Here is a 27,922-nt window from a genome sequence, read left to right as displayed (position 1 = left end):
CATTTCAGAGAAATCTTCAATTTTGTCGTGATTTTTTCTTATATTTGGATGCAAACAATTTTTTCTCCCATAAGTGTCTTATCAACAACGGTTTGTGCCGCCTGGGTATGTCCATGCATAAAATCTAGCCAGGTTGGAAGCTGTTTTATGGAAGATGACATCCTGGGCATGTCTGGGCAGGTCTGAACGAGCTTGCGCTGTCTCACCATGCTATAATGGTGGCTTCCATACACCGATCCTGCTCATTTGGTTAATATAGATAGTCCGTGTGTGTATATAGTATCAGTATAGTAAAGTATAGTAGTATAGTAGCTGTAGCAATATAACAGTAAGTAAGCTTGATGCTATAGACGTTTTGGTGTCGGGCAATATGTCTCGTCGGTGTCGTAACAGCCGCGACACATTCTGCTATATCTGTGGGGAATATACACTTACGCCTCAGAGACGTTCGATGACTGCCCTTGTAAAGAAAGCCTATCATCTGTATTTTGGCTGCAAAATAGGTGATCAAGACAAGCAATGGGCGCCTCACATTTGCTGTGCGACATGTGCTGTTAGTCTGAGAGCCTGGCTCAGAGGTACTCGAAAGACGATGCCATTTGCTGTTCCGATGATATGGCGAGAACAGAAAGACCATGTGACGGACTGTTATTTCTGTTTGACTAATGTGTCTGGTTTCTCTGCCAAAAACAAGAAGTCAATTGAATATCCTAATCTGCCTTCAGCAATGAGACCCATGCCACATGATGACAGTCTTCCAGTTCCGAAACCACCAGAGGATTGGACCTTAGACGAACCAGATGAAGAAACTGCAGTGCAGGGTTCTAACAGTGACATTGACCCGGATTTTGAACCATCCTCATCAGGCGATCCACATCTGATAACACAGTCCGAATTGAACGATTTGGTCAGAGATTTGGGTCTGTCAAAAGCAAAAGCTGAGCTGCTAGGTTCGAGACTGCAGGAATGGTGTTTGCTATCACCAGGTACGAAAATTTCTGTGTTTCGAGACCGGCATCATGATATAACCAAATTTTTTGCACAAGTCGACAGTCTCTGTTTCTGTTGTGACATTGAAGGATTGTTCTCGGTCTTTGGTTGTGATCACAACCCGGAAGAGTGGCGTCTTTTCATTGATTCGTCAATGTTAAGCCTGAAAGCTGTTCTGTTGCACAATGGCAACGTTTATCCTTCAGTACCTGTTGGCTATGCAGCACATATGAAAGAAACATATGAGAATATGGAAATGTTACTAAAGTATGTCCAGTATACCAGGTATAACTGGAATATCTGTGGAGACCTCAAAGTCGTTGCTCTGTTACTAGGACTGCAGCTTGGCTATACAAAGTACTGCTGTTTCATCTGCGAATGGGACAGCCGAGACAGAGAGTCGCACTATTCTAGAAAGAACTGGCCACTCCGTAAAAAGTTAGTTCCCGGACAGAAAAATGTAGCACATGAATCGCTTGTTGACCCGACAAAGATATTTTTGCCTCCTCTTCACATTAAACTGGGACTCATGAAGAATTTTGTGAAAGCAATGAACAAGGAAGGGGAAGGTTTTCGTTATTTAAGACAGATGTTCCCAAGAATAACTGATGCCAAGATCAAAGAGGGTATTTTTGTTGGCCCCCAGATCAGACATGTTATGAGTGACAAGCGATTTGAAGATCTGTTAGTTGGGCCGGAAAAAATTGGCTGGAAAGCCTTGAAAGACGTTGTTGACAATTTTCTGGGCAATTACAGAGCCCCAAACTACATTCAGCTGGTAGACAAACTTCTCAAAGCATACAAGAGAATGAAGTGCAATATGTCACTCAAGATTCATTTCCTCCATTCACACTTGGACTTCTTCCCCGCAAATCTCGGTGCTGTGAGTGACGAGCACGGTGAAAGGTTTCATCAAGACATAGCTACGATGGAGAAACGATACCAGGGCAATTGGAATCCGTCAATGCTTGCCGACTATTGTTGGATGCTACAACGTGATGCACCAGACACTGAATATAAAAGAAACTCGGGAGCAAAACACTTTTAATTCTGTTTCATTTAGTCGCTTGTGCGAAACGTAAACTTGACTATATATTTTATTGTCAGTAAACATAAAAATGTCTATTTCTCATAGTTCTTACGTGATGCAGTAAAACCAAAACCATATTTGAGCATACCAAGTTGGTACCTGTCATAATCACCAAAAACTTTTCAGGAATCAAGACTTAACCAAAAAATTGTTGTGCAGTGAAATTGGATACCTGCAACTCCTGGTTACAGAGGTCCTTTTCCCCATTTTTTAAAATTCAAATTTATATTAAATTCCAAATTATGATTAACAATGAGTTTCATCATTATTATATTTGAGATCTCTTGGGTCTTTGGTTCGAGTCCCAGGCTCTTGACAATTTGCAAACCAGAACTGCACACAATGCTCAAGATGTAGTTGCACCATGAAGCAGTACAGAGATATTATGATATTACCCATCTCTTTCTTAATAATTCCAAACATTAACCCTCCCCCCAAAGCAAACAGTTGCCAAAGCAGTCATGCACTGCATTAAGGAAGTCAAAATTATTGTCCAGAACACCTAAATCTTTTCCCTGGGTACTAACTACAAAAATGGATTGTTTGCTTATAATCTTTATATACACTGTTCTTGGGAAATCCCAGTCAAGATGTATGTAATAATAAAAACAAACAACACTATGGGTCCTTTTATTAAGGCGCGCTAACCAATTTAGTGTACGCTAACCGCTAATGCGTCCATAGACTATAATGGACCCGTTAGCGTATAGCGCACGTTAAATCGGCTAGAGCAGTGGTTCCCAATCCTGTCCCGGAGGACCACCAGGCCAGTCGGGTTTTTGATATAGCCCTAATATGCATGGACCTGTCACCTCAATTATATGCAAATCTCTCTCCTGGTGGTCCTCCAGGACAGGGTTAGGAACTACTGGGCTAGAGCACCTTAGTAAAAGGACCCCCAAGTAACACAATTTTTGTTCCTGGACAGTAAGTGTAATTTCCAAATTGCTCATGCCTAAAAAGTATAGCAAATGTCTTCTTTCTATAAAGCTTTGCTTTTGTGATCAGAAGTCAAATTTGGCAATTTACCTATTTAAAACATAAAAACACTGATTTTCATCTTTTCATTCCTTTAAGTTCATAAAAAGCAACATATGAATTACAACTACATTATGCAGTGGTTTATATTTAAGTTATACAAAGATGACCATAGAAGATTTAGAAGCGAGTAGTTTTTCAAGATTTCCAATTACAATACTCCCCCGAAATTCGCAGGGGTTACGTTTGCAGAGTGTCAGCGAATGTTGAAAAACTGCGAATATCGGAAGAGTACTGTAATTAGCACTCCCTCTCCACCTCCTTCCAAAAATATGTTCTAGACATATTTAATTCAGCTACTGTTTTGCACTCTCCCCTGTTTAGAATCTCGTTAGGTGCCTCTGAATTAGACTCCAAAATCCAGGCTCTGGCAGTCTGTCATTAAGATGCCCCGGCACTCACTGCAGTTAGACTCCCTGAGCTCGTGCGCGCCAGCCCCTTCGAGTTCCCAGGCGAATGCTGAAGTGGGGGAAGACCACAGTTTTGGGAAGGGAAGGCAGGCTGTGTGGAACTGGTAAGAGAGCTTTTCCATTGGTCAGTCATTCGCGGTATTTTCTGACCAGAAAATACCGCGAATGACTGAGTCCGTGATTTGCGTATCGTGAATTCATGGGGGTATATTGTATGTTGTTAAGTCACTTTTATGAATCAGTCCAGAGATGAAGTCTGCCTTCATTGTCCTTGGTAGCGGCGTTCAAAGTTCAGTGTATCCTGGTGGAAGCACTCACCTTGCTCCTCTGAGTATGCTCTATGTTCTTCCTGAATGTCTCAAGATGAGTATCGAGGACATGGACTTTGAGAGACACCCTACAACCCATTTTATTGTAATTCTTCACCATATTTTCAATAAACTCCACGTATTTTTCAGCCTTGTGCCCAGGAAGCCCCGAACCACTACGACAAAGCTATTCCTAGCCACTTTCTCCTTCCTAGTTAGCTTCTTGGGAAATTCCTTGCACTCCAGGCAGTGTTCCCTCTAAGCTGTGCTGGCGTGCGCTGGCGCACAAAATATTACATCCAGCGCACAAGTTTCACGTCACAGCGCACGGCGGGGCAGGGCGGCGAGAGGAGAATCGGGCGAGTTGGCTCATAACTTGCTGGCGCCCGATATTTGTAGCGCACAGCGAAAAAAATTTTGCTCACAGCACCCGCCCGCTTAGAGGGAGCACTGACTCCAGGATCTTCTTTATCTGTGGTCCAATGATGACACCATCTTTGATCTTTGCCTCAGATTAGGGATGGTGTCTTGAAGCTACTTGAAGGCTGCTGACTCCCATCTAGAGCTCTGACAAATTATTTTATTAGGCCCGATTTGATGTGCAGTGCTAGCATCAGCACCATCCAGGGGTCCACCAGTGGTTCCCATTTGATGTCGTTTTTCCTCACAGATAACTCAATCTGCTCTGGTTAGTCCTACCCTTAGTAGTGCACCTTTGTCACTGCTGTCCCAAAGGCAGAGATAGCAGGGAAACTTGGTAAAACCGCCTTGGAGACCCATTAGGAATGCCATCATGAAAAAATGTGCACAGGCAGAATTACTTCCTGATAGAGGTTCTAGTGTGGTGGGGGAACAGAGTAAGATTGGAATGGATTCTATATACGTGTAAAGAGAAAATAAAGCATTTTTATAATTGAAAAGAAAAAGGAATGCCACCATTTTGAAGTCTCCGATGACCTCTCGGCTGTATTCATCATACTTCAAGGTGCCTAGTAAGGTCTTGATGCTATTGTGATCCTCTTGAGGTGCACTGAGTAAGCTAGTGGAAGAGACGGGTACTTGTTCCCATTATGCACCAGCACATCTTTGATGATCCTGGATGAGCGGTCAATGAAGGGACTCAGGTTACAGGTGATTCCAATTAACTCAAACACACTGGCCACTATGTGGCAGAAGCAGAGCCCATTTTGATGGTGAAGATGATGGAAAAAGCTTGCTGACACTCTGATCTGTGACTTGTACACTTTCATCCAACAAGTTCCACTGCTTGAGCCTAGATATCAAAAACTGGGCATTGGACTTGGTGAGACTAAGATCTCTGATCAGGTTGTTGAGGTCTTTTTGGTTTGGATAGTATGGATTTCTCTCATCAGCTGCACCACTGAGGTTGTAAATTGGATTTATGTCATCTCCCTCACTCTCTGACTTGCTACTATCTTCTGAAGACAGCTGCTCTCTCTCTGGGGAAGTTGATATGGGGAGCTCAGAGCAATGTGGCTGCACGGCAGTAGATGAAGGAATGTCTGAATATGTGATTGCAGATGCTTGCTTTTCAACGTTTGAAAGGATCCACCCTGCAGATGTAGCAGTTGCTTGAGTGGTCAGTGGGGTCCTGCCAAATTCTTGGTATTTGAAAACTTCATGGCTATCTTTTCCCTTCTATACCACCCTGTAGAACAAAATGAAATTGTGGTAATGAAAGCAATAAATTTATTTCACCTATTACTAATGTGTACAAGTCTTCCCTCACGTCAGAGGAAAAGCTTCCAGGTCAGCCGCGAGCTACGTGCAGGAACCAGCAGCCGTGCCTTCATGAAGAGAAATGCCACTGGGAGGAGAGAGCCGGACGGAGGAGGTAAACACCCGCGGGAGGCATGAAGGGGCTTCCAGATCAGCTGCGAGCCGCGGCTTTGCAAAGAGAATGTGATGGGAGGAGGGATCCAGCCAGAGGAGGTAAACACCTGCGGGAGGCATGAATTTGGGATGCAGAATGGAGGAAAAGATGACAAAGGGTGCATTGGAACACTGAAAGGAGCAGGGTCGCGCTTGGACCAGAAGGGAGGAAGAAAGGGTGCGTTGGCACAGGAAGGGAGAATCGGGATCGCATTGGGACACAGAAGGAAGGGAGGGAGCACAAACTTCGGACAAAGGATGGAAGGAGGTTGGGAGGGAGGGAGCATGAACTTAGGAGACAGGATGGAACAATGGAGGGCGTGAGGGAATGAGATGCTGAGATGGGGGAGGGAATAGAAAGGGAGAATTGTTGGGCATGGGTGCCTGAGAGGGAAAGAGACCATGCATATGGGGAAATGAAGAAAGAGGTGAACTATTGGGCATAGGGAAGGAGAAAAAATATTGGACATGGTGGTGGGAGAGGCCCAAGGTACAGATGCACGGGGAAGAGATGAGAGGGAGAAATGTTGGATGTGGTAGTGGAGAGGGAACAGGGGGATGGATGAAGAACAAAAATAAGTGTAAACCTCCTATCTTTTCTTTCTATTTAAACTACAATACCAAAGTAATCCTATATAAACTACAGTAATCCTATATAATAAAACCCTAAGCGCGCATGCGCACTTAGGGTTTCGTGACCCCTGCGGCCATGTTTTCTGATCCATGGCTGTATTCTATTTTAGAACGCAGCAGCAGGGATCACTCTGGCCACTCCCCTCCTCACCAACTGCTGGAGGAAGCGCAGGCAAGCTCTCTCCCTGCCCGCGTCCTCGGCAGGGAACACACTGGAGGTTCCCCCCTCCCACCCTCACTCACCAACCACTGCCGCTGATCCTCCTCTTCAAAGCAGCCTGTGATCGTGGCCGGCTTTAGCGAACCGCGCAGGCTGCTCTCCAACCTCAGTAGCATGTTCCCTCTGACTCACGGGATAGCGTCAGAGGGTACGTGCTACCAAGTTGGAGAGCAGCCTGCGAGGTTCGCTAAAGCCGGCCACAATCACAGGCTGCTTTGAAGAGGAGCAGGCCAGAAGACCTGGGATGGAGGGAGGGTAAGAACAGGAACAGTACAGGGGGAGAGGGAAAGGAGGCTGCTTTGGGGGGAGGGGTATGCTGGGGACAGACAGCTTTGCTCTGGGGGGAGGAAGACAGAAGGGGCCATGGAGAGACAGTTAGGGAGAGGGAAAGGGGGCTGCTTTGGGGGGAGGTGTGTGCTGGGGGGCAGACAGCTTTGCTCTGGGGGGAATAAAGAAAGGGGGCCACGGAGAGAGAGACAGTCAGGGAGAAGGAAAGGGGGCTGCTTTGGGGGGAGGGGTGTGCTGGGGACAGACAGCTTTGCTCTGGGGTGAAGACAGAAGGGGCCATGGAGAGACAGGGAGAGGGAAAGGGGGCTACTTTGGGGGGGGGAGAGGTGTGCTGGGGACAGACAGCTATGCTCTGGGGGAAGACAGAAGGGGCCATGGAGAGACAGTTAGGGAGAGGGAAAGGGGGCTGCTTTGGGGGTAGGTGTGTGCTGAGGGGCAGACAGCTTTGCTCTGAGGGAATACAGAAGGGGGGCTGCTTTGGGGGTAGGTGTGTGCTGAGGGGCAGACAGCTTTGCTCTGGGGGAATACAGAAGGGGGGCCATGGAGAGACTGTCAGGGAGAGGGAAAGGGGGCTGCTTTGGAGGGAGGGGTGTGCTGGGGGCAGACAGCTTTGCTCGGGGGGGGGGGGGGGAAGGAGGAAAGACAGAAGGACACAGACAGCGGCCAAGGAGAGAGAAAGAAAGAAAGAAAGAAAGAAACACAGACAGACACATCTATTCTAGCACCTGTTAATGTAATGGGCTTAAAGACTAATGTTGAATGTTTTTATAGACTGTGTACTGTATAAGATCCAAGTTACATACAAATTCAACTTAAGAATGATTTAAAAAAATGAAACTCGATCTTAACCCAGGGACTGCCTGTAATTTTGTGGCTTAGGCACTATGAAGTATTTTCTTGGGTTACTTCTGAGTCTATCCCCTTTCACTTTTATCCTATGTTCCCTCATTCCAGAGCTTTCTTTTATTTGAAAGATTCATCTCCTGTGCATTTATACTACAGAAATATTTAAATGTCTCAATCATATCTCCCTTCTCTTCCAAGGTATGCATATTGAAATCTTTAAGTCTGTCCCCTTACACTTCTTTATAATGTAGATTACTGGCTATTTTAGTAGCCCCCTCCCCCCCAATCCACCGGAGCAACTCCATCCTATTTATGTCTTTTTAAAGCTGCAGTCTCCAGAATTGTACACAATATTCTAAATTTGGTCTTATACAAGGCACCTGCATTTTTCTAGTGGCCATTCCTCTCCCTATGTATCCTAGCATCCTTCTAGTTTTTGCCATTGCCTTTTCTACCCGTCTATCTTATCAATCATCACATATGATTGGAGCCAAATCTCACTCCTCTTTCAAGCACACAAGTTTTTATCCCCAAAACTATATCATTCCCTCAGGTTTTTGCAGCCCAAATCCATGATCCTGCATTTTTTTAGCATTAATTCTTAGCTGCCAAATTCCAGACCATTCTTTAAGCTTCACTAGGTCCTTTCTCAAATTATCCACAGCATCAAGGGTGTCTATCCTATTGTAGATTTTGGTATCATCTGCACAAAAGAAAAGCTTATCAGACAGATCTTCAGCACTATCTCTTACAAAAATATTAAAAAGAACTGACCCAAGAACCAAACTTTGTGATAGACCACTGGTATCATTCTTTTTCTCAGGAGTGAGCAACATTTACCACTACCCTCTATAGCTTTCAACTCAACTAGTCAGTCACTTTAGGATCCATACCGAGAGCATTCAGGCTATTTATTAGTTGTGTATGCAGAACTGTGTCAAATGATTTGCTAAAATCTAAAACCACGTCTAGCGTTCTCCTCTGACCCAACTCTCTAGTCAATCACCCAAAGGAATTAATCATATTTGAATGACAAGACCTACCTCTACTGAAACCATGTTTCCTCAGGTCCAATAATACATTAGATTCCAAAAACTTTATTCTTCTCTGCATGTTCTTCAGCATAGTTCAGAATAAGACATCTTTGAAGGATAGCACCTTAACAGAGAAAACAGGGCATCCCAAAACTGAGGTTGCAATAAAGGCCATAGTAGACCAGGTGATTTGAAATAAAGAGCAGACAGACCTGATTGCAAATTATCACTGACAACTGCTGAGCAAGCTGTTAATAGGAATAAAAACCTCCCATTCTTTGAAGCCGCAGGTAACCCACCGAAATGATGGCGGTGGGGGGCGGGGGGGGGGGAATGCTCACTGCGGGCAAGGAGACAAGGTCATCCACCGCCCCCTGGAGCAGTGAATGGCCTTGTCCCCGCAGTTAAGGGAGAGAATGTGCACGGTCACCGATCGCGCTGAGCCCCCTCCCTCCTTCCTATCTATCGTCTGAATCTATCTCCCTCCCTCCCCCTTACCTTCGTGATACGTTAGTTTCCAAAGTAACTTGCTCAAGCCTACCTGCAGTCGTGTGTGTCTGCGAGTAGAAGCTTCTCCTCTGACGCAATTTCCAGTTGCATCAGAGAAGAAGCTTCCGCCCACAGACGCACACAGGCAGGCTCGGCAGGCTTGAGCAAGTTACTCTGGAAAGTAACAAAACGCGCCATGAAGGTAAGGGGAGGAAGGGAGATTATTGGACCGTGTGAAGGGTGCTGAAGGGCAGTAAGGTGGCGAGAGGGAAGGGTGATGGTGGAAAAGAAAGGAACAGATGCTAAAAGGGGGTGGAGAGGAACAGACGCTGAAGGGAAATGGGGAAGACAGAGTGAGGAACAGACGCTGAAGGGAAATGGGGAAGACAGAGTGGGGAGAAGACGCTGAAGGGAAATGGGGAAGACAGAGTGGGGAGAAGACGCTGAAGGGAAATGGGGAAGACAGAGTGGGGAGAAGACGCTGAAGGGAAATGGGGAAGACAGAGTGGGGAGAAGACGCTGAAGGGAAATGGGGAAGACAGAGTGGGGAGAAGACGCTGAAGGGAAATGGGGAAGACAGAGTGGGGAGAAGACGCTGAAGGGAAATGGGGAAGACAGAGTGGGGAGAAGATGCTGGAAGGGAATAAGACAGATGCCAGACTATGGGGGGAGCGGAGGAAGAAGATGGGTGCCAGACCAATTGGTGGGGGGTGGGGGCTGAAGGGTGAGGTACAGTAATAGAGCAAATGGAAGACGCAGAGAGAAGACAGACAGTGGATGGAAGGAATTGAATGAGAATATGAGGAAAGCAGAAACCAGACAACAAAGGTAGCAAAAAAAATTTCTATTTCTTTCTTTTTCTCTAGTTCAGCAGCCAGAACTTTGATTTATAAGGAAGGAATAAGCTAAATATTGCAGTACTGAGGCTTGTATGGATGCTGCGGGGATAGTAGTTGTGGGAGATGGGGATGGGACGGGGGCAGTGGTCATGGGGATGGGGCAGGGACAGGGTCAATGGTCGGCGGATGGGGACAATTTTTTCCCCGTGTCATTCTCTAATACAAATGCTAGAAGCCTAGAGAATAAAATGGGCGAGTTAAGTTCTTATGCTATATATTCCAACATAAGAATTGCCATATGCAGGAGTGTCAAACTCAGGCCCGCGATTTGCCCTCTGTATTTTCCCTCCCTCTATCCCGGTCTCACCTTTCAAACAACCTGCAGAGGATCGCCGATCGGCTGTAGCGATCCTAGCAGCCTGCCATAGCCTCTGCAGCACGTTCCCTCTGCTGTGATCCCGCCCCTGACGTCAGAGAAGAGGCAGGACAACGGCAGAGAGAACGTGCTGCGGAAACCAACAGCAGCCTGTTAGAGGGAAATCACTGCTTGCCCTGGGATTGGTAGCATAGAATGTTGCTACTATATGGGTTTCTGCCAGGTACTTCTGACCTGGTTTGGCCACTGATGGAAACAAGATACTGGGCTAGATGGACCATTGGTCTGACCCAGTATAGCTATTTATCTAGAGAGCAGGTGTTAGTAGGTATTGTGTGGCCAACTCCAGTATGGCTATTATTATGTTATGTTGGAGAAACACTGTATGATAGGAGGAAAATAATTGAGTGTACCACAGAGGTCTGGGGGGAGAGGGGGGGAGAGAACATGCTCTTGTAAAATCCTATGACCCTGTTTTTGAATTTAAGAGCAATTTCTCCAATGCCCTATCAACAGTTTACTGATAAATGATTTTTTGGGATACACAACATCATTATTATGTTGACTACAAGGCAAACCAACACAAAATGGCTGAATCTGTGCATGTTGGAAACCTGAGTATAGTAACACCAATCATCAAAGCCTGGGGACAGTAACAAATATCATTAACTCAACTAGACTTCCTGGTAGTAGTTGCCATGTTTGTCTGACAGGCTATGCAGAGGACCTAGGAGGCCATATGTAAACACAATAGCCATACTTGTATTGTTGTTTATTTAGATTATTACAGATTTGTAAGTACACATGTGAAAGTTGAGTGCTGGAGGAAATCATTTTGGGATTTTGAATGCTCATTTACTCAGTATGGTGAAGTACAAAATGAAGATAGTAAAAGACTGTTCTAGATAAAGAGAACTCTTGCCGGTAACCATGCTTTGGGCCAGCAGATGAGATGTTTCCATGGTAGTATAAACAGAATAAGCTAAACCACAAGGCAGCCAAGGTGAAGAATATCTGGAGAATTCTCTTTTCTGCTCCACAAAATTACACAATTTTTTATTTTCTGTCTCTGACTTCCATGTACTCCATGTTGTATGGCTTTCTCCCTTTACACCTCCTTGTTCAAAAATGCTATTTCTGCCATCTATTATTATGATTCCCTATTCTACTCTCTTCCTTTCATTTCACTGTTGCTATGCTCCCAAAATCTGCACTTATGCTAATACCAAAAGCCACCAGATTGGTACTTTGGCAAGCTTTCTCGGCATCTATCTGTGTGATAGCGGAGAAGATCTGACAGCAGACCGATACTACTTCTCTGTGTAATGTTATCTACACTTACATCTGTTCACTTCAACATATTGCTACAGGATAAAAATTACATCCTGCAGAGCAATAAAGCAACGGGGGAAATCTCAAACCTTTTCTAAATGCACTAGTATTACCAAACAAATGTTTTCAGACAGAAACATTTGAAGACATACTATTTCTTCCTGAGAAGGCTCATCCTTTAAAAGGAAATGAACTGTGATAGCGAAATGTGTTTATAAAATAAGCATGCCTGCCAAACAATTTAGTTTGTAACTTATAACAATGAATGGCAAAGTGATTTACCTAAGGTCATTAGAAGCATCCATGGGAGAAGCAGGTTTTGAAACCTGGTTCTCAGGCTGCTGTTGGCAACTACTCCACATTTGTTTCTAGAGCATTATACCAACCCTCAAGCACACTATGTACAATCTCATTCATGTGAAGTGCATGTAAGTGCACCAGAATGATCATGAGCATGCTCAAAACGAGTGATCCCAGGAGCTTTTAGTTGTTAACATTAAGAACATATGAATAGCCTTACTGGATAAGACCAATGGTCCATCAAGCCCAGTAGCCCGTCCTCACGGTGGCCAATCCAGTCACTAGTACCTGGCCAAAACCCAAGGAGTAGCAATATTCCATGCTACCGATCCAGGGCAAGCAGTGGTTTGCATGGTTTTAAAATAATCCTTAAAGAATAATCACGATAGACACTTATAAAATTACCCCAAACCATCTGTGAATCACAATTTATATTTTTTATAGCTTTATTCTTGATCAAAGCATAAAACATTGAGTTGTAGCATTTTATTTCACATCCCACAGCATGAAATATATTCCTTATACAGTTTGGGTCCAATATGCAAAGCAATTAAGTGGGCAAGAGAGGCAGTGTTACTAAATACGAGGGCTGTTCAAAAAGTATCAGACCTTAATTTTTCTTGCATAAACAAATAAAGCTAGGGAGGCGTGGTTTGGTGCATATATGTAGGCAACCCTAATGCACATCCTTGAATTTTTTCCTGCCTACAGAAGTTGTCAGTTGCCAGCAGACCGTCGATGGGTGAGGAAGTGTAAGTGAGCGAAGTCGGATTTTTGTTTTTTGACAAAATGACAGAATAAGTTGAACAACGCTACTGCATTAAATTTTGTGTAAAGCTTGGCGATTCCCAAGTGGAATGATCTGCTAGATTCAACAGGCCTTTGGGGACAAAGCAATGGGCATCATACAGATGGCCGCACATCAGTGGAGAGTGAAGCACGTTCTGGTAGGCCCTCAACATCCAGAAATGAGATCGTCATTGACCTTGTGAGGCGTGGTTCATCATGAGTATGCACCACAGGCACAACCATCACAAAGGGGTACTACCAAGAGGCTCTGCGATGCCTTCATAACGATGTGAGATGCAAACGGCCGGACCTGTGGTCAGCAGGCAATTGGCAGCTCCATCACGATAACACAACTGCCCATTCTTCACATTTGATACAGAGTTTTCTGGCCAAACACAACACATCTAAGAACATAAGAATTGCCGCTGCTGGGTCAGACCAGTGGTCCATCGTGCCCAACAGTCCGCTCACGCGGCGGCCCTTTGGTAAAATACCAGTGCCCTGAGACTAGCTTTACTTGGTTCTGGTTCAGCAGGAACTTGTCTAACTTTCTCTTGAATCCCTGTAGGGTGTTTTCCCCTATAATAGCCTCCGGAAGAGCGTTCCAGTTTTCTATCACTCTCTGGGTGAAGAAGAACTTCCTTACGTCTGTATGGAATCTATCCCCTTTTAACTTTAGAGAGTGCCCTCTCTTTCTCTCTACCTTGGAGAGGGTGAACAACCTGTCTTTATCTACTAAGTCTATTCCCTTCATTATCTTGAATGTTTCAATCATGTCCGCTCTCAGTTTCCTGTTTTCAAGGGAGAAGAGGCCCAGTTTCTCTAATCTCTCACTGTATGGCAACTCCTCCAGCCCCTTAACCATTTTAGTCGCTTTTCTCTGGACCCTTTCAAGTAGTGATTCCTCAGGCTCCCTACTCTCCCAACATGGCTCTGTGTGACTTCTGGCTTTTCCCCAAGCTGAAAATGCCCCCGAAAGGGACCAGATTTCAGTCAAGAGAAGACATCATGCAGAATGCGAAGGACCAGTTGCGAGCAATCTCAAAAGAGGCGTTCCAGCGCTGCTTCTGACAGTGGCAGAACCGTTGGAAGAAGTGTGTGGCAGCCGAAGGGGACTACTTTGAAGGAGATTAGTATAAGATTGTTGTATCTGAATCTCAGTAATTTTTATGAATAAAGGTCTGATACATTTTGAACAGCCCTTGTATTGGCACTAACCAGCCATATCAAATCCTGCATAACTTCCGGATAGCAGCCAGTAGCCTGCAGAGGTCACCCCTCCCTCCCAACCCTCTCCAAATGACTCACCCCACCTCCAGATCCTCTCACAACAAAATCCCTCCATGATTCCACTCCCTCCTTCCCCCTCCCCTATCCCAGGCCAAAAAGTTCCATTCTTGCTCTGATCTCCCTGTCCAAAATCAAAGACACATTCCCCAATCTGATTCCTCTCCCTACCCCAGAACCTTCTAGTCCCCAACATACAAGCTCACCTGTTCCTACCTATGGTGGCTGACCAGGTGTTGGGTGGGGAACCAGACTAGAAACACTTATGTGGTCCCAATCGATATTCAGCTGGTACCTGCATAAATACTGGCAGCTACGTTCAGTTCAGTTAGGCCCAGATATTTCAATGCCAGTGCCTGCACATTGAATATCTGGGTCTAACTTAGAAGCAACAGTAAGTATTTAAAACAAAATACTGACTGCTTCCAGCTGAATATTGACCAGTCCTTTTCGTAACCTTTAAAGTCCCATCCCCAGACCATTATGCCTCTCAGATCATTTTCAGAACATAACATAACAATTTATTTGTATCCCACAATACCTTGCAGTTCAATGCAGTTAATAAATGAAAAGAGAACTACATATTCAGAGAATTACAATTTTAAAAAAACTATACAAAACATTAAACAATCATCATCCTCCCGCCAAAAATTTAAACAAGCAAGTTTTTTTAACAATTTCCAAAAATGTACGAGATGTGGAACTCATTATATTAAAGGACAAAGACCTGATTCCCTTCTTGCTACCTGATAAGAAAGCATTCGTTCTAAGTTTTTCTTATGTGAACAACTTCTCACAGATGGAAATGCAAAAAAAGTAGAGGTACACAAAAAACGACCAGAAATGTTAAATTGAAAATGATCAATGTAGTTTAACAGCAATTTGCCACACTAAATATTAAAAATTGGAAATCTGTTATTTTCTCCATTAGTAAGCCTAGTCCTAGATGACTTCTCCACGGTTCTAAATTGGGAGCATGTTCTTGTTTCCATGTATATGGCATTTAATACATAGTTGCAGAAAAGCATATTATTATCAGTATTTGATATTTACAAGGGATGACAAACTCCAAAACCCCATAATAAACAAACCATAGGGTACATATGCTATAATGCCTACCAGCAACTCTTCAATTTATATAATTACATTTTCTGTGACCAGTTTAACATCTTCAAAACTATTTTCTTTAATCCTATTGTATTTACATTTGCTGCCTTTTTTCTCCAACTGCTTTTCAAATAAAAGTACTGTATTTTTCGCTCCATAAGACCCAATTATTCCTCCCCCAAAAAGGGAGTGGAAAAGTGGGTGCATCTTATGGAGCGAATATACTGACCCCTCTCCCCACCCCAGTACCTTTTTTTTTTTTTTAATCCCAGACGTCCAGGCAGGCAATCAGAAACCCCCAGTACCTTTTTTCTAGGTAGGCCATTCTAAAAAAAACCCTCATTTTGGACGGGTTTTTTGAGAATGGATATTTTCACTACTTCTACTTTCAATGTTTCGATCTTAGGCCAAAAGAAGACTTAGATGTTTTTTTTATTATGCCCCTTCTAGCATTTTAGGCATTATGCTTTAAAAAAAATGTGGCTGTAATTTCATAATTGTATTTAATGCATAACTTTTTGACTAATAACAGAAACTCTGTAATCACTTAAGACCAGCACAATATTTGGAATATTTCACAAAAATAATGCCGTTCATAAGCTACCCAAGCTAATAATGATACTTTGTCTAGTTATCTGATGACTTAATCAGTCTCGCTAGTAGCACATTTTATATCCATTAGCCTTGATTACTACCTTACATCTTCTTGACATGTTGTCCACAAGTCTTTGGAGATAATAAGTGTTAGGTGGAACCAGGAGCTGATTATTGCTGCTATCAGTTCATGTTTGTTGGATGGTCGCTTTGCCACCACTACTCTCTTTAATCTGGCCTAGAGGTTCTCAATGGGGGTTGAGATCTGGACTGTTTCCTAGACAGTCCAGCAATTCAACTTTGCTTTCTTTGAACCAAAGGAAGCATTTCTTGGATGTGCAGCATGGGATGCCACCATGTTTAAAAATGAATGATCAACTGGCACCAAAGCTATCTCTGGCTGAGAGCAGGACCTTAGTTCTTAAGGACCTCCTTTATTTATTTGTTAGCATTTATGACTCCATAAAGCAACTGCAATTAACCAACATCTCTGCGATACATATCAAAAGAAACAGGACCGACGTCAAATCACTAAAAGTCATTACTAACCACAAAAAAAAACAGAATTATTACAAAATATTACCAGTAATATTTATACACAATCAAAGAATGTTTATAAATATCATATTTTGCAGAATTAAATAAAGTAACTGGAGCAACAGTTGAATAAAGTTATGTGATATTTTGACCACTAGTGTAGGTATCTTTCACCATCTGTGGTTTAGATGTACTGCTGTCAAGACATTTTGGAGTACAGTTTGGCAACGAGTACAAAATGTTTTTGGATTTCATATAGATTTGACATATAAAATTATTTTGTGTGCCTCACTTGGTTCAAAATTATAGGGCTAAATTATTTGATACTATAATGGGTTTAGCAATTCAACATGTTCCTGCATGGTGGGATGGATTTTGTCTAATACATACATTTGAGGAAGTAGCTGCTCTCAGGCGGTGTAGGGTTCATTTTAAGAGAGTTTGGACTCTTATGGATGATTATTATAGATTAGATGATGTACGATTTTTTCTTTTTAAATCTTGAACTCATAATTCATCAATTGTACTTTTGTTTGGAGGGAGGTTATTGGATGACTTCTGTATTGTTTAAAATTAATAAAGATATTTCAAATAGAACAGAACTAGGGTTGAACGATTAGAAAGGTTAAGCACCATTAATCTCTTGATAAAAATTTATAACCCCAAGTTAATTGCTTCAGCATCACTATACTTTCCTGGGTCATGGGCAGCATCTGCAATGCTTCCTCTACTGGTCTCAAGAGCCTTTCTGGAGGGGGAAAGGGATTGGGACTGACATACCGCCTTTTTGTAGTTACACAACCACAATCAAAGCGGTTTACATATAGGTACATTGAGCATTTTTCCTATCTGTCCTGATGGGCTCACAATCTATTTAATGTACTAGTGGAGGATGAAGTCACTTGCCCAGGGTCACAGGGAGCAGCTTGGAGTTTGAATCCACAACCTCTGGGTGCTGAAGCTGTAGCTCTAACCACTGTGCCACACTCTCCTGATTCTGCTTCCTCTGATACAATTTCCTATTTCCACAGCTAAAGAAAAGCTCTTGGGACCAGCAGAGGATGCCTGTTTGTAATGCAGATGCTGCCAATAACCCAGGCAAGTACATGAATGGTGGAAAAGAAGGGAAAATAAATCAGATACCGTATTTTCTCGCATATAACGCACGCGTTATACATGATTTTTACAAACCGTGCATAACCTTGCGCGTTATACGCGTGAGCGCGTTTTACAACTTTATTTTTCAATCCAATCCGGCATCCCCCCTGCGAACCGGCATCCTCCCCCCCGCTCGCATCACCCCCCCTCCCCCGTGATTCTACATCCCCAGCACCGCAAAACATCTCTTACCCGATTGGGCACCGGCACCAGCACCAATGCACAGGATGTGCCAGTGCCCGAAGATCCTTCCTCGTTGGGCTGGGCTGGGCTGGGCGGTGTGAAAGAGATCCTCCTTCTTCCTGCGCCGGGCTGGACTAGACTTTGAGCATTTGCGCATGCTCAAAGCCTTCTGGTCTCGCTCTGTCCGAGATAATCTTGGAGAGAGCGAGACCAGAAGGCTTTGAGCATGCGCAAATGCTTAAAGCCTAGTCCAGCCCGGCGCAGGAAGAAGGAGGATCTCTCTCGCACCGCACCGCCCAGCCCAGCCCAACCCAACGAGGGAGGATCTTCGGGCACTGGCATATCCTGTGCCCATTCGGGTAAAAGATGTTTTGCGGTGCTGGGGGGGATGTAGGATCGCGGGGGGGAGGGTGATGCGAGCGGGGAGGGGGGGAGGATGACGGTTCGCAGGGAGAATGCCGGATTCGAATTAAAAAAAAAAATGCTCTCTCGGGTAAGCGAGCGGGGGGAAGGATGCCGGTTTGGAGTAGGCGGGAGGAGGTTTTAGCATGCGCGGTATACGTGTGTGCGCGCTATATTAATTTTTTTTTACAGAAATTTGTGTTCCCCGCACGCTATACCCGTGTGCGCGTTTTACACGGGTGCGCGGTATATGGGTGAAAATACGGTAATTCACAATTAAAATTTTTTAATTGAGCCACAAATTAACCATGTTGGTTAATGTGATTAATCCAAATGTCTACTAAACCTGGGTAAATTTTAATAAGTCATCTTAATGACAGCCCATACTGATAACGTCCACCTCCCCCCCAGCATGGTGCTTGGATGACCCGACTCCTCCTCTATGACCTTAAGACTTCAGTTTTTGCTGTTTAACTGTATTGACTATTGCATTGCAGTATACAAACTTAAAATATCAATATGTATACTTTGGAGGAAAGAGAAGATATGATAAGGAAAAATTATGTTCTTACCTGTTAATTTCCCTTCAACCAAAGTTGAAGGGAATTAAACGCTAAGCTCTTGGTCACACTCTTGTTAAAAAAAAGAAAATACAAAACATAGAAGTCTAGAAGGGCTAAATACCATTAGAACTGCCTAAGACTCAAAATAAACCCTCCAGACGCTAGTGTAAGCCGCAGATATAAGCATCTGTTTTGCCTGGAATAAAGTAGAAATAATTCGTACGCCTCAGCTGTGACGAAGAGCTGGGCCAGAATACGAAAGTGAGACAAATGTTCATGTCGATGAATCCCTGGGTGAGCAAATCCGAAGATACTGAGAACTACAATAGCTCGCCCACCAACAAACCCCTCTGAACCACATACCATATATGGTGCAGCAAAAACCGGAGCTACGAAGATCATCATGTTGTGAAAGCGAGCCATGAGAAGGAAGTATGCAAGCATTGTTCAAGGGAAACACTTAAAGAAGAGCACCCAGCGGTCGGAAAAGAGCGAACACAGCTACTCACTCTGATGCCCTCGAGCTCCCACTCACTGAGCCTGCTGAAGAAGTGAGAAAGCTTGCATTTCAATATAAAGTGATGAAGTATAGTTCAAGGAGATGTCATCTCTACACATGAAGCTGGAGCCCCTGAGCGGAGAGTTCGCATTTCCCGGGATGCAGATGATTCTTGCTGAGTAAATATGTGTAAACATTTTAGATTGTTTTTTTTTTCATCTCGCAATGTGAGTCACCGAGAGAAGAGGAAGATAAGCTACCACCTACCGAAGCAGAACCATTGCTTTGACTGGCAACCGAGGAATTCGCATACTTCTGTGGCGGCTGAAAAAATACCACCGCCATGACACTATCCTACAATTCCCTCATTGAAGGATGGCCTGAAACTCCTGAAACGCTAGACTGAACGTCCATAACTCCAGAAGAGCAAGTGAACCCTGAGCCTCCTACTGAGACCAGATTCCTTGCGCTGAGCCTGGAAGGGACTGAGCCTCCGAACCCAAAAGACTGGAAACCTTGGTGATTATAAGATAGCCCATTGATGATCGCAGCCCGCCTTTGAAGAAATCAGTTCGCTGAGCCACCAACTTATGCTTAACTATGGTTAAGGAGTCCATGAGACCCTACGGGTGCAGCCTTCCTACACCGGGCACTATCGGCACTGAAGCCAAGCACTATCGGTACAGAAGCCACTGCTGCAGCGTGCTGACGTCAAATCTAGCCGAAGGCCCCATTTTCAGAATGGCCACCATGGATTCTAGAACCTGTATATAAGCCCATACTCTCAGACTGAGTGACTGAAGAAAAAGGACAAACGTGAGATTGTAAGTGGTCACCCTGCAAGTCGAACAACCCCACGAGATGTTCCAATGACTATCACAGGAAAGAGAGTACTTTAGGAATTCAAAGATTGAAATAGATAAATCACCCGTTTGTGTCACAGCTAACTTGACCTGTCTGGAAGACACCTGAATTAACTGGACGAGGAAGGATGTACTTGAGTCCCCCTTTTGTGACAAAATGCCACAACCACTACCATCACATTTGAACCTGTCCTTGAAGTCATGGCTAGGACATATGGCATCTGTCGAAAGTGATACTGCCTGGCCAAGGGTGTCAAAGCGAAGATACCGCTGATACGGTGCCCAAATGGGAATATGTAAGCAATCTTATTTGAGTTTGAGCATTGGAAAGAACTCCCCTAGTTGAACCAATGTATGAACCTCGAAATATATGGTACCCCCAGAAAAAAATCTGTAAGAGGAAAAGAGGATTCAAAGTAGCTATCATCCTGAATAATGTCCAAAGTCCATTTGTGATAAGTCCTAAGGAGCTAGCAGAAGGAGACAAGAAAATAACTCTCCTGCGCAAAATATAGCTTTATCAGTGAAAGAATTGATACAACTAGGAGAATAAAAGGGCCTACCCGGTCTATACCGGAAAATATAGGCATGATGGAGGGGACTGAAAGGAACTTGTCCAAATCTTGTCTCACACATACGGCCCTAAAAGGAAAAGCGCACTATACATAAGCTAGAAAAGCCTCCGCTGTCTAAAGGCATAAGAGCTGCACTTCGCCATCTACAACAGTAAGAACACAAACCCAAAGAAAAATCCAAGGGATGGATCTAACTTCCAAGTCAGTGAATCCGTGATTGCCACCCCTCCATTATATGATATGATATTAAATTGATGTCTCCTATCCCGCCAATACCTTTCAGGTCTAGGTGGTTTACAACAAGAGTTAGCCTGGGCATTTCCAGGGAGAATACATGGTTAATAGATGAAGTATGTGTGGGGATCTGTGGAGGGTCAATCAGGATTAGTGAGATCATTTGACAAATTTCTTGAATAGAAACCGGTATAAAGAGGCCATCTGGGACACTGCTGCAATGACAGGTTGGTGTGTCCAGAGTTAGGCGTTATCAATCCAATGGAGAGATATCGAATACGATAGTTGCCAGCATCGCCACTCAGATTTCCTCAATTATGGGCCAGATTTGAAAAGAGAGCCTGAATCCTGTGCAGCTCTAGAAAGAATTAGAGCTGAGCAGCATTTGTCATGAAAGAGGGGGATGCCGTAAAGGCCTGTGCAACAGCGTAGGAACATGAAAAGCATTAGAAATAAAGAAAGTTATTCCCACCGACAATAAGTGGATAATTTCCGCCAGGTCACCTTGCTTTGCTGCCCAAAACTGCTCCAATCCCAAAGCTCCTACTAGTACCACTAGTAATGAATACAATAGCGCTACCAGACGCATGCAGTTCTGCACAGATGCACAAAGAAGCATGAGATTATGCAATTCTGTATATCCTTGCCATGCATGGACCCTGGGAGAGAGGAAGAGATACCCCTGAACAGAGGACTCTCTTACCTCTGATCACACTCCGCAGTGCTCTGCCTTCTGCTGACACAGTCCAGAAAGAAGCAGTAATTGGGAGCAGGGAACAGTACCTAGTCTCCCTCGAAAACACCCTCATGCAGATCAGAATGGGCCACAACATATAAGAATGTGCTGCGACTCAAATTCCAACTCAGGAGAACCAAAGAACCCACTGAGCCCGCCTGCAGAAGTAACATCAAAGCCTTCCCTATCGTTTACAACACTAGGGATGCTAGAGATTCTGCGGTACCTGTAATCAATGCCGCGCCAGAGAAGAAGAAAAGCGCCAATGCAATGGCACTGTTGCATGTAAATAACACCCCCGCGCACCTCCTGCATGTGGGTAAGGCCCAGGTCTGCCGACACCATGCCAAAGTAGCTGCGGAGCAGCCAAAACACACTGCCCTCAAGTGCAGTTTGCTCTAACTACAGCGCCCCGCCTCACATGAAGAGGAGCTGGGTCGCGCTGACAACTGTGTGGGAAAAGGCAGCGTAACTGTCGTGACGAGAAATTTCTTCCCCTTAGCTTTTGTTCAACGGCCCACATGGAGGTCCGAAGGTGTTCAGTGCCTCCCACAGCATGAACACCTTGGTACAGCCTCTGCCGCCATGCTCACAACGTAAACTCACACAGCCCACACAAAGTACCTCACATAAGAGAGATAAACCGGCAGACAGCATAAACCGTGAAAAATGAAACGTCTCTCACGTGAACTCACAGACACAAACCGGCAAACACAATGAATAAAGCTAAAACTGAAAGTGTTCTCACCCGCACTGACAGAAAAGTTGTCTAAACCAGCAGAAACGAGAAGCAAAGTAAAAATAAAATTCCTCTTACCCAAACTGACAGGAAAATTGATAAGAATGGTAGTTGTAGACTGTCAGAAAAGAACAGTCCAGCTACAGCAACATTGTTCTCTCTCTCTTTTTTTTTTTTTTTTTTAATTGGGAAAGAAGAAAAATTGAGAGAATTATCAATACCCCTCAATCTACCGGAGGGAAGGGTGGAGCAGGGACCTGGGAGGGGGGGGGGCCCAGGTGTAACTCCCAAAGTTGGCACCGTTCAGCCATACACCCCTGTCTCACTGAAGAGCAACCTCAACAGGAGAAATATTTGCCCAGTCACAGCCAGAATCCAGGAGCTAGTTGAATAGCGGAGATAGAGCATACTGAAGATACAGGAGGAGTGCCAGCCAAGAGTACCACCTGTTAATCAGTTTCTCTATCTCCACCTGCTGGTAGATGTGTGTTATCCCACTAGTCTCTGGATTCATCTGCTGCTGTTGCAAAGGAAACACATTATTATTTAGTTCACCATTAGTGCTCCCCTTACTACCTGGACCATCACCAGGGGTCTCAAAGTCCCTTTTTGAGGGCCGAAATCCAGTCAGGTTTTCAGGATTTCCCCAATGAATATGCATGAGATCTATGTGCATGCATTGCTTTCAATGCATATTCATTGGGGAAACCCTGAAAACCCGATTGGATTGCGGCCTTCAAGGAGGGACTTTGAGATCCCTGGACTACACATAAATCCATGGCCAAATAAAGTTAAAATTTCAATTGACATGCTCTACTCTCCTCCGTTAGTTTCTAGATTTCATGAAATGAGCTGTTCCTTCCAATTCTAAAATAAGCCATTCACTTGAAGGAAAGGTTAATTAAACTACACTAGTTATAAACTACAACTCAGAATCATTAGTTTATTATTCCTACTTACGTTTTTAAATGTCCTTCCTCATTTAGTGGCTAGGAATTTTAGCTGCAAAAGCCGCCGTTCACTATGGCTCATTTTAAAGTCTCCGGTTTTAGGCATGCGCATGCCTTAAAAATACATGTCAATTTTCAAAACTTTACTGGTATAAAATGTAGAATATATCAGTTTTTATTATAAACTAGTAAAATTTCAAAAGAACTATCAATTCTTTAAGAAGGCTACAAAAACTAGCATTGCCTAGACCTACATTTAGGGTCACTGATTTTAAGTATGTGCAGTAAACAGTCGTCCCTCTGCATGTGTTAAGGAATGCACTAATTGATTAAAAGATTTTAACATATCTATTGAAATAAGTCAGTCCTTGTTATCAATATACTGACCATTTCCTCACATTTAAACAGGGGAGACCAGTTTATTATTCATGTTGAAAGGCAATAAAAACTCTTGTTACTAATCGCACATTAAAGGTAAGTAATAAATTCTTACTGTAACTTTCCATTACCTTAGCTACAAACTTGGATTGTGAACACTCCAGGGGAAGAAAACATACCATAACATAAAACTCACTTTTATACCGCAAAGCCGTTAAGTTCTATGCAGTTCACAAAAGATAACGGGTTTATCTAATTTCCAAAGTATTTGATAAAGAGGTATGTTTTTAGGGCCTCTGAAATTGTTGATAGGTATCAGAAGACATAATCATATGATTCAAATCCTTGTCCCATGATGCCACTTGAAAGGACAAAAGATGCTGATGAAATCTTTTAGATTTACAGCACTTAGCAGACGGTTAAGTGAATAGTGCATGAGATTTTCTAGAATGTTTAGAACTTGTAAATATAAATGAATCTAAGAGCTATTCAGGTATTAAGCCAAATAATGCCTTAAAGCAAATACATCCAAATTTGAACTTAACCCGAGCCTTGACTGATAGCAATACAGCCATCGATAAAAAGGCGTAACATGATCATTCCTGAATGTACACTGCTTCAATAGCTTTTTGGGCTTGCAGGTGAATGTACAATAAATTAAATATAGCAACACCTAGTGACTTCTCTCAGATGCTTAAATTTCCAGGATCACCAGTGTCTGTACCTCTCAGATAGGAGCCATCCCTGCTCTGAGCAGGCTAGAGAAAGAAAAAACAGAAAAATAAAATCCTGAGGGGGTGTAAATGAAGGATTATGCCACAGTAGCTTCACTTGGACCAAGTTTTTGTTCAACTAGAACACAAAGGAGAATAAGAACTTAAGAAGCGCCATCTCCGGATCAGACCTTCGATCCATCAAGTCCGGTGATCCACACATGCGGAGGCCCTGCCAGGTGTACACCTGGTGTAATTTTAGTCACCCATATCCCTCTATGCCTCTCGTAAGAGATGTGCATCTAGTTTCCTTTTGAATCCTAGGACGGTCGATTCCACAATAACCTCCTCTGGGAGAGCATTCCAGGTGTCAACCACTCTCTGTGTGAAGCAGAATTTCCTGATATTTGTCCTGAACTTGTCCCCCCTTAGCTTCATTCCGTGTCAAATTGGACAATGTCAAATGAGACCACAGTCATACTCCTTCACCTCGACATCCCCCCCCCACAAAAAAAAAGTGATATAAAAAAGGATATTTCCCCAACATGCTGGAAAAGAGTGTTAATAAATCTATTTATGTTGTGAAAGTTAAGCTGCAATTCACTGTCAAGAATTATATTCATTTTTATCCTTAATGAGCTTGTAAAAGTGTTTTGGAAGTGGATTCATCTCACTTTCTTACAGTGTTCTAAATGTTCAGCCATCATGTCAACTCATAAGCAGGTTGTATTTTACTGCACTACAAATAATGAAAATACAAATAATGAAAACCAAATACAAATCTAATCGAATCTAAACTAAACCTTAAGTTTATATACCGCATCATCTCCATGAGAATGGAGCTCGACACATGAAATGAAATACAAATTCTGCACTACAGATAATGAAAATTTTATAGGCACTAAAGTTAAATGTACTAAACATGTAAGGTATTTAAGCCAGAAGGACACGGTATTACTCGAAAGGGTCCAGAGAAGAGCGACTAAGATGGTTTAAGGGGCTGGAGGAGCTGCCGTACAGCGAAAGATATAGAGAAACTGGGCCTCTTCTCTCTCGAACAGAGGAGATTGAGAGGGGACATGATCGAAACATTCAAGGAACTGAAGGGGATAGACTTAGTAGATAAGGACAGGTTGTTCACCCTCTCCAAGGTAGGGAGAACAAGAGGACACTCTCTAAAGTTGAAAGGGGATAGATTCCGTACAAACGTAAGGAAGTTCTTCTTCACCCAGAGAGTGGTAGAAAGCTGGAACGCCCTTCCAGAGGCTGTTATAGGGGAAAACACTCTCCAAGGATTCAAGACAAAGTTAGACAAGTTTCTGCTGAACAAGAACGTGCGCTGGTAGGGCTAGTCTCAGTTAGGGTGCTGGTCTTAAACCAGAGGGCCGCCGCGTGAGCGGACTGCTGGGCATGATGGATCACTGGTCTGACTCAGCAGTGGCAATTCTTATGTTCTTATGGCAGCTACTGCAACAGAGGTGGTACAAACTGAATTGTCTCTTGTCTCTCCTTTGGAACATACCAGGGATGTCAATATGGGAGAACCCCAATGCTTAGGCCAACATGGGTCCTCCACCTCACCATGCCCAGACTTACAACCTATAAAAGAAACCACAGCTATTTGGCCCAACACTCAGGTCTGGGCTTTTTACTGGGGTTCCTTCCAACCCTGTCCTGGAGGACCACTAGCCAACCGGGTTTTTGGGATAGCCCTAATGAATATGCATGGTGCAGATCTTTACTCCTATAATCTTCATTACATGCAAATCTCTTTCATGCATATTCATTAGGGTTATCCTGAAAACCTGACTGGTTAGTGGTCCTCCAGGACAGGGTTGGGAACAAACTGGCTTAAGGGACAGAAATTTCACCCATCCTGCGCTTTCCCAATCAAATCTAACCAATACTCGCCGAGATCCATTCCAACTCCACCTATACCTGCAGGAGTTGACGCTATTATTTACTTGCTCACAGTCTCTGTTTCTTCCCAACAGACTTTCATGTTTTTTTTGGGTAGCATTAACCAATGAGTGCCCCAAGTCTCATTCTGGTGTTTCAGCTGCCTCTCTAGGCAAGTCTTATTCTAATGTTTCAATTGTCTCTCAGTGCATTCTAAGCCTCATTCTGGAGTCACCAGAGATTTTGACTATACTCAATCCCCATTCTCCACTCCATCATTGCTTAAGATCACTTTGCTGCCTCATCCAGGTGGGTAGTAAATCTTCCTCCAGGATCTGTTTGCACCATCTATCTTTCTCTCTGCTTCATAAGTCTCTCTATCCCCACTTATGCCACCTCCAACGTTGTTAAAATCGATCATTTGCAACTCGCCTATCTTCTCCTCTCTGTGAGCAAGCCTGCCATGCATGCTTCCAATGTCACCAGCAGCACAGATTGGGGGGAGGATTCATCAAATGAGAAGGCAGCAGGAACAGAACAATGACAAGCTGCCCTAATTCCAAGAAGGAAGTGAGCCAGGGAAAGTTTCTGTGCAAATGAGATGGAAGGAATAAGCAATGCATGGAGCACTGGGCTGACCATGGCAAGAGCCAGCAAGTATCCTGAAAAGGGGGTAGGGATTATTGAGAAAGGATAAGAATAGGATAAAATGTGTAGGGCTACTGTAGGCTGAGGAAAAAAGCTGGCCACAATTGCAAGAAGTTTATATGTTGATGGGCAGAGCTGGTTGAGGAGGGGAAAGGTGATTCAGGCTGGATGAGCAAATGAGCAAGAGGCAGGGCACAGTACTAGGGTGTCTCTCTGGGGGGAGGGCAGTGACATATAAACAGTGGGTCTGACTCAAAACACCAGGATCCTAAATTTATGCCATTTTCAGCAGAAAGTTTATCTTAATATAGGAGTTAAAATGTTATGCCTGCCATTCATTTGCCTAATTTATGAGTCTACTGCTGAAAATCAGTGCTAGGGTCCGTTTCTCCCTACCTTAAATTCACCTCGGTTGCATCCATTTTTTTATTATCCTAAGGGCCTTTTTTACAAAGCTATAGTAGTGAGCTCTGGCACGGCAAATGTGATGCAGCCCACGGGTGCTGAATGGGTTGTGTCGCATTTGCCATGCAGGAATCACTACCATGGCTTCGTGAAAGGGGCCCTAAATTTAGTAGTTCAATGAAATTTTGAGTATAAAATTTTGCACTCAGCCCTAGTAAATTTTCAAAGGGACACTTTATGAGTATAACTCTAAAATTTCAGATTCTTTGAATATTGGGCCTCGAGTTTCCCATTTGAAAACACTGGCTGGAATGCAGAAGTCCAATGGCATAAATGAACCATGTGCACACTAAAGTTTCAGCCTGTAGAGTTTACCTAATCAACTATTTATTTACTTGGGCAATATCAAAGACAGATATTTTCTTTTGATTCTTCTATCTGTAAAATCTTTTTGACACCTAAAACATTCTAAATTTTTACCTGGAGCACACTGTCCATAAATCTCACTCTTTGGGGCAATCCATACTTGGCACTAGAGAATGATACGGAGGTAGTTACCCACGAGTAACCTGCCGAA

General features: G+C 43.7%; 1 protein-coding gene across 5 annotated transcripts in view; it reads right to left on the bottom strand.

The window, feature by feature from the left end:
* The window catches only part of JPH1 (junctophilin 1), a 235,427-nt gene that overhangs the window by 203,523 nt on the left and 3,982 nt on the right, over window positions 1-27,922 (bottom strand). The window contains exons 2-3 of one of the 5 annotated variants that reach the window (XM_033933310.1): window positions 8,760-8,874; window positions 4,829-5,505 (exon numbers count right to left, since the gene is read on the bottom strand). The exons of the other annotated variants lie outside the window; for them this stretch is intronic. Coding sequence (XP_033789201.1) covers window positions 8,798-8,874 — 77 coding nt within the window. The 3' untranslated portion in view covers window positions 4,829-5,505; window positions 8,760-8,797. Of the gene's footprint in view, window positions 1-4,828; window positions 5,506-8,759; window positions 8,875-27,922 lie in introns of those variants that run through there. 5 annotated transcript variants of the gene reach the window in all.

Source organism: Geotrypetes seraphini, chromosome 2, assembly GCF_902459505.1.
Source record: "Geotrypetes seraphini chromosome 2, aGeoSer1.1, whole genome shotgun sequence".
NCBI classification, from domain to species: Eukaryota; Metazoa; Chordata; class Amphibia; order Gymnophiona; family Dermophiidae; genus Geotrypetes; species Geotrypetes seraphini.
This window is presented reverse-complemented; position numbering and strand designations above follow the sequence as displayed.